The sequence below is a fragment of the Culex pipiens genome, chromosome 3, assembly GCF_016801865.2.
Source record: "Culex pipiens pallens isolate TS chromosome 3, TS_CPP_V2, whole genome shotgun sequence".
Taxonomy (NCBI): Eukaryota; Metazoa; Arthropoda; class Insecta; order Diptera; family Culicidae; genus Culex; species Culex pipiens.
In genome coordinates, this window is record NC_068939.1 from 35294404 (window position 1) to 35305237 (window position 10834).

General features: G+C 34.4%; 1 protein-coding gene across 1 annotated transcript in view; it reads left to right on the forward strand.

The window, feature by feature from the left end:
• LOC120426791 (tyrosine-protein kinase Src42A-like) overlaps positions 1–10834 on the forward strand; it is a 68722-nt gene that overhangs the window by 28740 nt on the left and 29148 nt on the right. The window contains exon 3 of the mRNA XM_052709464.1: positions 7908–8002. Coding sequence (XP_052565424.1) covers positions 7908–8002 — 95 coding nt within the window. The remainder of the gene's footprint in view (positions 1–7907; positions 8003–10834) is intronic.

Genomic DNA, 10834 nt, shown 5'->3' on the forward strand with positions numbered 1-10834 from the left:
TTGAGCATGGCATCCTAAGTGTACTGAGCCTTTATCCCGGGCATTAGATTTGCATGGCAATATCTCAGCAACTAAGGGTCGTATCAACAAAATTCAAAAAAGCTAAATATAGAGAATTTTCTCAGCTTTTTAAATATATTTTTTCAAAAGTGGGCAAACATGGGCACTAATTTAAAAAAAAAATGAATAACTGCGACTATTTTGAAAAAAGTTACTTGAAAACGGTGCACTTTTTTTATAACTAAAGTACTTTTTGATTGCAAATTTGATTTTACATCATAAAAGAAGTTGAACAATTTTTGTGCCCAACATTTCGTTATTGAGCAATTCCAGCTCAAATCAGGATTTTTCCTGGTACTTTTGTACCCGACCCTCTCCGATTTCAATGAAACTTTGTAGACATGTTATTCTAGGCCTTTATAAGTCATTTTTGTGTATATCTAGCCAATAGTACTCGAGAATAACATTTGAGAAGGGCGTAAGGTATTTAAATATTTTAGTATTTTGAAATTTAAAAATTACTGTATCTCGAAGCCGTTGCATCGTATCAAAAAGTGGTCAAAGACAAACTTGTAGGAAATTGGACGGGCTTTCTGATAAAAATACACTGAAACAAAAATACACGCCACTTTTATGTCATTTTTCAATTTTTAAGTTTAAAAGTTAAATTTGAAGGTGATGTCACGATTTTTTTTCGCTCAAAATTTTTGAGGAAATACCCTAAGATGTTACCAAAAGACTGACGAAAAATGCAGGATGGTATGTCTCTCCTAAAAAAATACAAAAATCATTTACTAAAACTGTTTTTTTGAAAAGTGGACTAAACGTCAAAATTTTTAAAACCCGGTAGTGGGAATCGATTCCCCAGATAATTTTACATAAATGTCTCCGTATTGAAGATTGTCCTATGTCCAATCCTTGGGAAGATACAGCGGTTTTAAAAATAAAAATGTTGAAAAAACGGGATTTTTGGTGGTTTTTGGCATTTTCTATATGACAGACTTGGTTTTTCAGTCTCGTAAATATTTTTACCGGAAAGCTCGTCCAATTTCCCATAAGTTTGCCTTTGACAGCTTTTTGATTTCTATCGTTTTTATATTTACATAATCAAATTTACTATCCTGGTTTCTACCACACTAAAAAAAATATTCTATTTTCAGTTATAAGCAATGTGATTAAGCTTATATCTGTAAGCCCCATCCAATTGAAATGCTGTCAAAGGCAAACTTATGGGAAATTGAACGAGCTTTCCGTTAAAAATATTTACGAGACTGAAAAACCAACTCTGTCATATAGAAATTGTCAAAAACCACCAAAAATCCCGTTTTTTCAACATTTTTATTTTTAAAACCGCTGTATCTTCCCAAGGATTGGACATAGGACAATGGTAAATACGGAGACTTTTATGTAAAATTGTCTGGAGAATCGATTCCCACTACCGGGTTTTAAAAAAATTTACGTTGAGACCACTTTTCAAAAAAACAGTTTAAGTAAATGATTTTTGTATTTTGTTAGGAGTTGAGTTAAATTAGTTGGGTGGTGACGCGCGGTCCATTATGTGGCATTGTGTGTGAAAAGAAGAGAATTTTATTTCGTGTTTCATCCTGGTTGGCTTGCCCACAAGCAGAAGAAAATCAGTTAAATTAGTTGGGTGGTGACGCGCGGTCCATTATGTGGCATTGTGTGTGAAAAGAAGAGAATTTTATTTCGTGTTTCATCCTGGTTGGCTTGCTCACAAGCAGAAGAAAATCAGTTCAATTAGTTGGGTGGTGACGCGCGGTCAATTATGTGGCATTGTGTGTGAAAAGAAGAGAATTTTATTTCGTGTTTCATCCTGGTTGGCTTGCTCACAAGCAGAAGAAAATCAGTTCAATTAGTTGGGTGGTGACGCGCGGTCAATTATGTGGCATTGTGTGTGAAAAGAAAAGAATTTTATTTCGTGTTTCATCCTGGTTGGCTTGCCCACAAGCAGAAGAAAATCAGTTCAATTAGTTGGGTGGTGACGCGCGGTCAATTATGTGGCATTGTGTGTGAAAAGAAGAGAATTTTATTTCGTGTTTCATCCTGGTTGGCTTGCCCACAAGCAGAAGAAAATCAGTTCAATTAGTTGGGTGGTGACGCGCGGTCAATTATGTGGCATTGTGTGTGAAAAGAAGAGAATTTTATTTCGTGTTTCATCCTGATTGGCTTGCTCAAGTCCTTCCTACATCATCGTTGATCGGGAGGCACGACGTCGTGTGAATTGTTGCATTAAAATAAGTTTAAGTTTTACTGTAAATGACTGTAAAAAAGTCTCTCTATATCATCAATGTCGTCTGGGTAATCGTGATGAAAAATTACATTTATTCAGTGTTTAAATACCTGTGCGCGAGTGTTTTGGTGTGCTAATTAGAAAGACCTTCCCATAGCATCGTTGCTCGGAAGGCTCGCCGACGGGTTTGTTATGAAAGTCCTCCCCATAGCATCGTAGCTCGGGAGGCATCGAAAAGCCAATACCTTATCCTACTAACCCAAAAAAAAATAATCACGTGATGCTTGAAGGAGATGCTGTGGATTCAACGGTCTCAAGCGGTATCAACAAGTATATAGCGAAAAACTATGTGCTTGATGAGTCTGCAACTTCAACTATCGGACTAACATTCCTCCCTTTTGTTGAACTGCAGGCTTCTTGGGAGGGCGCCGGTATTGACTAATAAAGTCGGGGTCTTCAGGGGTTAAACAGTGAACGGATGGTTGGCTCCCACTGATCATTTTTGATTCATTGTTTAACTTCAGCTGATCTGTCAATAACGGAGTAGCAGCTCATTGGCAGTCAACCATGCTCATGCTCATGCTCATGATTTTTGTATTTTTTTAGGAGAGACATACCATCCTGCATTTTTCGTCAGTCTTTTAGTAACATTTTAGGCTATTGTATTTTTTTCAGAAAGCCCGTCCAATTTCCTACAAGTTTGTCTTTGACCACTTTTTGATACGACTTCGAGATACAGTAATTTTTAAATTACAGAATAAAAAAATATTTAAATACCTTACGCCCTTCTCAAATGTTATTCTCGAGTACTATTTGCTCCATATGCACAAAAATGGCTTATATAGGCCTAGGATAACATGTCTACAAAGTTTCATTGAAATCGGAGAGGGTCGGGTACAAAAGTATCAGAAAAAATCCTGATTTGAACTGGAATTGCTCTATTTTGAAAAATCAGTATTGATTCAAAAAATCATAACTCAGTCAAAGATTTTTTTGCCCGTTCTGAATTTTAAAAGTTAAGATTTGATGTCCCCTTGAATATATTAGATAATAATAAAAGTGTTTTTTTTTTGCAAATGAGCAGTTCTCTACGAAATCGATCTTTTTTATTTAATTTGAATGTTTGTTTTTTTTAATCCGGCTGATACTTTTTTGTTGCCTTTGGTATACCCAAAGAAGTCATTTTGCATCATTGGTTTGTCCATATAATTTTCCATATAAATTTGGCAACTGTCCATACACGGTTAAAAAAATTGGTGATTTTTAATTTAACTTTTTGTCACTAAAACTTGATTTGCAAATAAAAACACTATTTTTATTTATTTATTTTTATTTTTTGATATATTTTAGGGGATATTAAATGCCAACTTTTCAGAAATTTCCATTGAATATTACGCCCTTTTGAAATGTTACTAGAAAACGTAAATTTTCCTTTGCATGACAATATCTCAGCAACTAAAGGTCGTACCAACAAAGTTCAAAAATGCAAAATGTAGAAAATTTTCTCAGCTTGTCAAAAATATTTTTTTCAAAAGTGGGCCATCATGTGCACTAATTAAAAAAAATGAAAAACTGCGAGTATTTTCAAAAAAGGTTCCAAAAAATGACTCTAACTTGAAAACGGTGCACTTTATCAAAATTTCACTTGAGTACTTTTTGATTTTAAATTTAATTTTACATCGAAAAATGAAGCTGAAAAATTTTTGCGACCAATATTTCGATTTTTGGAAAAATCAGTATTGATTCAAAAATTCATAACTCAGTCAAAGATTTTTTGCACAACCTGGAAATTTCTGGAAATTTGGCATTTGATGTCTCCTAAAACCAAAAAAAGTTTTTTTTTTGCAAATCAAGTTTTAGTGACAAAAAGTGAAATTGAAAATGACCAAAAAAAATTTTTACCGTGTATATTTTTTTTTTCAGTGTAGTCCTTTTCCATACACACATTTTTGCCGAAGACACCAAATCGATCGAAAATTCCTTCAAAAGATACAGATTTTTGAATTTTCATAAATCATTTTGTACGGACAGCTGCCAAGTTTGTATGGAAACTAATAAATACTGGTTTTGCAAATTTAGAATATCATAACTCAGTAGTAGCTTTTCCAAAGGGCGTCACCTTGGATGTACACAAACACAGTATGAAAAATAAATATAGTTTTTGTGTCAGAAAACTGCACAATATTACCTCTTAGAATGTGAAAATTTACATCATTGTCTGAATTCACATCTTGTTATGTGTGGTTTCATTTATTCCACATTAATGAAAAAATGTTCATTTTTTATCCTTTCCTTCAAAAATTTGGTTTTTTGCAAATATTTAATTTTGCGATCATGGAACCCTGATCTAAAAAAGACATTAAACATTAGGAAAATAAATGTTTCCATAAACTCATTGATATTTTGCGAATTTTCGGAGTTGGCATAACTGTAATAATTTATAAAGCATTTTGTGATTCTGTTCGCTTCAAAAAGTTGAAAAATGGGCCTGAAATTTGAAATGTATTTTTTTGGGCACCTGTGCCAATTTTGAGCGAAATTGGACAAGATTAACTTATTGATAACCGAGCCTAAAGTTGGTAAAAAAAACATACAAAAATGACACTTTTTTTTATCGCTCTGATATGTTCTATAAAGTTGTAGAGCATTAATTTTCCAATAAGAATCTCACTTTATGGGAATATTTGGATGGAAGTATTATACCGTGCAGACAAACCAGTAAGGAAATTGGGGATTTCATACATTTTTTTCGATTTTTCACATGCAAACTTCACCCCCGAGTATCAATGGGTAAATGTTGATAGTTTTTGCTAATATTTGGCCCAGAGTCCTAAAATAGCTCGAAGAACTATTATAGTTATTAATAATCAGCTTGTGGAGCAAGGTTTTGAAAAAGTTCCATATTCTGGTCACCCTATTGTGGACTTAAAAAAAGAAAATCACAGATACAAATATAAATATTAGCACAGGAAAAAAATCATGGTACTATTAAATCTCGGAAGGGGTCAGAAATAATATGTAATTTTATCTTTATATTAGTTGTGGGCAGGACAGACTTAATATTGACTGTTGATTCCTAGGTCCTTATGCAATAAATGTATGACTTTCTTTTTTCTCGTTTATTTGTCTCCGTGTTTCGACGCATAAGCATTTGGAATAATAAATCTGGAGAATTTTGTAATTATTGTTTACAGACAAGGTTTAAAAACCAGTGTGATATTACATCTGAAAATGGGTAATATATGTAGCTGAGCGAAAAAAAGGATGCATTAGCTGTAAAACTTTTAGAAACTAAAATACTTCAATAAACAACCTGAAGATACACAGTTGACAAAAATCATGTTAATATTGCATCTTTTACGCCAGAAAAAAAAAGTTTAATTTTACCAATTTTCTGGTGTAATTTAATTTTTTTCAGTCTAAATTGAGGTAAAATTACATCATAGAATGAAGAAATATTAAACCATCCAAGATTACACCTTCTACATTTACACAATTTTTACTGTGTAGTAATAAAGAAAATACGTTATTTCTAGTTATGTGGAATTTCACTTGAAACTAAAGACATTTAGAAAAATCAATTTGAAAATTAAGTTGAAATTTGTTTGTAAATCCAAAAATGATCAACATTTATATAATTAAAACATAAAAAATATCCTTGGTATCTGTACCAGACAAAAAGCTCGATTTTTATTATCATAATGATGGTATATTTTACTAAACCGACATCAGCTTCACTTTACCGGTATACTATTTGGTTTTTAAACTAGTTAGTGACGGGCTGCCCGTACGAAATAAATTTTCCAACCCCGAAAACCGCAAACGAAGAAGCCACCCATCAAGCCAAGGTGTTGTAATCGGTTATGCTACACATCAGGGGAGGCACAACTGTGTTGGTTTTGCTGATGATTTTTTTTTCCAAACTCTATTTCTGTCTTTCAATTTTGACGGCTTAATATATTGTGCGCGGTGGAATTGGTTTGGGGCCGGTTCGGTGGCTTTTTGAGCGGCGTTTTGATGAGCCCCAAGGACCGCCGGAGAGAGGAGGCTCGTAAAAAGTGCGATTTTCGAGGTGTTGAATGGATGCCGGGGTTTTATTTTTGGTGAGGGGCACACCAAAATAGCGGATTTCAATGTGGAGCATTTTTTACGGTGGCTGATTCTTGTTCTAGAGTTTAATTGAAGGTGAGCAATGCAGATTGAGTTCGACTTTTGGATTCAGAAATTGTCAATTAAACTTATTCACGATTCATTTGTGCGCTTCCAATCCAAAATCCACTGGCCGCCAGTGAAATTATGGAAAAGTCTTATTTATATCAGACTTGGACTCTGCTGATACTGCTTATCTCAGTATGGCCTTTGCTTAAAAACAAATTAAAATTCATACAATTGCAAAGTCAAAGGCAAAATTGTGTTTTTTTTACCACAATTCAAGACAGGGTTTCAAAGTTTCATTGTCTACTTAAGAAATAGTAATTTCATACTAGAAACCACCTGCCGTGGACCGGACATTCCATCGAAACTCGTCACACCCGTCGGCGCGGTTCGGTGCTGTCCCGGAACGTCGTGCATTCGCCAAGGTATATGAGAAAGACAAACACAGACCAAAAGAGAAAGAAGCGAATACATAACCTCACATGCTCCTCATATATACCTATGCCTCCCGAGTCCACGACGACGTCAACTTTGGCCACGGTAAATGACTGACGGTTCGAGGATGAGTCCGTAAATCTTCACCCAGACCAAATGTGATAGGCCCACCATCGGCTCTTGGGGGTCTTCCCTTAAGGGGGCTGGCTGATGGATGTGTGGGTAATACGTGGTTAAGCTCCGGTGGGTGCATTAAGACAGACGACATAACTTGTCCATATTGGTTTGTCATGCTAGGATTTGCCGGCAGCAGATGGGGGAAGCCTACCTGTCGATGTTGGGATTCGCGTACAGATTCTCCGGTAGATAAATATTGGGAAGATTCGGTAGAACTTTCTCTTTGCGCTGGCAAGTTGTCCTCACTTGCACGGAAAGAAATGCTGACATCGAAATATTGCTTCATATAAATTTGATAAAGATGCTTTGAAATTGAAATCAGCTTTAGACTTCCTCACAATTAAACTTTTTTTTTGAAAACAAGTTTCTTGGCAGTGTTCCCAGACCATTTATCTTAAAATGTCAAATTAAAGGCATTTGCCATAACAAATTTTCAAGGAATTGAGAACTTTAAAAAATCTAACTTCAGTGACAGGATTACCAATTAGCATCGTGGCAGGGTTGCCAGATCTTCATTTTGTTTACTTCCTGGAAATGTTATTTAGAAAACTATTCTAACAGGGTAAACTAAAAAGTTTCCGAAAGTCAGTTTCATCAAAATTTCTGTTTCCTGGCTCAGACATTTGAACCAAGTAGATTTTAGGAATGTAAGTAGACAGGGTTGCCAGATCTTCCATGAACTTGAAGAAATAGTAAAGAAAAACATAAACCAAATAAAGTGAAGCCGAATTCGCTCACTATGGCTGACCTGCTTATCATATACCTGTTGAGGTCCTACGTCTATCCTAAAAGCATAAAATTGAGAAATATGCTTCATTTGGCCCACCTGTCAACCCAATATATCTTGATGTACTGAATATCTCTACAACCTTCCTCTTCTTTCCCACAGGGAGACTGGTGGCTGGCCCGCAGCAAAAAGACACGCCAGGAGGGATACATTCCATCAAACTACGTTGCCAAATTGAAATCGATCGAAGCGGAACCGTAAGTACACCTTCCTTCTTTTCCTCCATAAATAACGCAAAATTCGCAAAACTCAAACTCGACAAAAGAGTGGGAGTGGGGGTTGTCTAGTGTGATAAAGTTTTATGTATTCTCGCTGGTGTAAATCAATATTATCAACTGAAGTTGGCACTGACAGAAGGCGGTGATATCGGACAGTTTTATGACACTTTTTTGGAAGGGAGAGGGGGGGGGGGGAATTCTGAGACCTTCCTCAGTTCGATATTGGTCCGCAAAACTTCCACCGCCATCGATAAAGGAAGAGAATTGCTGAGAGAGTTAGTGAAGCGTAATGCCGATTTTTTTGTTGCTTATTTGCTTTTCGGGTTGCCACATACCTCGTATTTATTATCTTGTAGGATATGTGTTTGGCCTTTATGCTTGGATAGAACGGTTCAAGTCCTTGCGGTTGGGCTTGTGGGGGGGTAAATATTTTGGCGGTTTCTTCGGGTTGTCCGGGCCAGTTGGCTTACACGGGGCACGTGGCAGGTGGGAGCCCTTCTGGTGACATGCGGGCTCTCACCGGTGGGAATAATGAGGACGGGGTGTATTTGTCGATTTTGTGTATTACTGCGTGTTCTTTTTTGTACGATTAATTATGTATTTAGTGTTCAAATTAGTTATGTCATTATTTATTTGGTCTGTGTGTATTTTTTGGTACTTTTTTGTCTTTTTGTCACTTTTTGTAGTTTATTGCTATTTTTTGTCTTTTGCTCCTTTTGTCCTGTTTTGACCATAAGGGTCCAGCCATGTATCCTCGGGTGACTCTTGGGGGATGGTTTAGGGGGTTCCCCACCCCCACCGGGGAGTGGTCTTTGGGCACAGTCTTTTTTTTTTATTGAGTTGGGGGAGGGTGCGGGTCAATGCGCCTGTCCACCCCCCCCTCTTGATTTGGGGCCTCGTGGGGGTGGGAGGGGACTTTTGTACCTTTTTGTCATTTTTGTCTCTTTTGTCATTTTGTCCTTTATGTACTTGTATGTCCGTTTGTCACTTTTTTGTCATCTTTTGTACTTTTGTACCTTTTTGTATTTTTGTCACTTTTGTCTCACTTTCTGTCCATCTTGTGTCACCTTTTGTCCTTTTGTCCATTATTGACTCTTTTGTAATTTTTGTACCTTTTTTGTCTCAATTTTGTCCTCTATTGTCCATTTTTTGTCACCTATTTTTGTCTCTCTTTTGTCCTTTTAGTTACTTTTTAGTCATCTTTATTGTACTTTTTGTATTTTTTGTCTTTTTCGTATTTTTCGCTATTTTTGTCTTTTTGTACTTTTGTCTTTTTGTACAGCTTTTTATGTATTCTTTTGTGACTTTTGTCATTTTGTAGACTCTGATTTTGTGGTATTTTTGTATTGTTGTAATTTTTGTATTTTTGCTCATTTTGGTATTTTGGTATTTTGGTATTTTGTTTTTTTTTTTTGGTATTTTGGTTATCAGTTTTTTTTTGGTATTTTGGTTTTTTTTATATTTTTGTATTTTTGTATTTTTGGTATTTTTGTATTTTTGTAGTTTTGTATTTTTGTATTTTTGTATTTTTGTATTTTTGTATTTTTGTATTTTTGTATTTTTGTATTTTTGTATTTTTGTATTTTTGTATTTTTTTTGTATTTTTGTCTTTTTGTATTTTTGTATTTTTGTATTTTTGTATTTTTGTATTTTTGTATTTTTGTATTTTTGTATTTTTGTATTTTTGTATTTTTGTATTTTTGTATTTTTGTCTTTTTGTATTTTTGTATTTTTGTATTTTTGTATTTTTGTATTTTTGTATTTTTGTATTTTTGTATTTTTGTATTTTTGTATTTTTGTATTTTTGTATTTTGTCTTTTTGTCTTTTTTGTACTTTTTGTATGATAATATTAGTACTTATAAGTCTTATATATGGTCTTATTTTAGTCTTAATGTCATTATGTGACTATTAGGACTTATAGCCTATATTAGTCATTAGATGCCATACAATAGAGTCTCTTATGACATATATTACCAAATTTAGACACTAAAATTAGCCTTAATAGCCAAAATAGCCACTATATTGCCTAAAATAGCCATAAAATTGCACAATATAGCCAAAAATTGCCACAAAATAGCAATTAAATTGCCAAAATAGCCAAAAAATAGCCAAAATATGCCAAAACTGCAGAATTTCCCTAGAATAATCCATTAAAATAGCCATAATAGCTAAACTGCCTAATTACCCAAAATAGCCAAAATTGCCCAATAGCCTGTATTTGCCCTTATAGACTAAATAGCCCATTAATAGCCAAAATAGCCAAAAATATCCATAATAGCCAAAATAACCTAAATAGCCAAAATAGCCAAAATAGCCAAAATAGCCAAAATAGCCAAAATAGCCAAAATAGCCAAAATAGCCAAAATAGCCAAAATAGCCAAAATAGCCAAAATAGCCAAAATAGCCAAAATAGCCAAAATAGCCAAAATAGCCAAAATAGCCAAAATAGCAAAAAAACAGCCAAAACAGCAAAAACAGCAAAAAATTGCCAAAATAGCCAAAATAGCCTAAATAGCACAAATAGCCAAAATAGCCTAAATAGCACAAATAGCCAAAATAGCCAAAATAGCCAAAATAGCCAAAAATAGCCAAAAATATCCATAATAGCCAAAATAACCTAAATAGCCAAAATAGCCAAAAATAGCCAAAATAGCCAAAAATAGCCAAAATACTCAAAATAGCAAAAAAAAAATTGACAAAATAGCCAAATCATCCAAAATGGCTAAAATAGCCAAAATAGCCAAAATTACCTACATCGCCAAAATTGCAAAAAAAATATAAAAATTGCTAGAAATTGCGTAAATAATAAA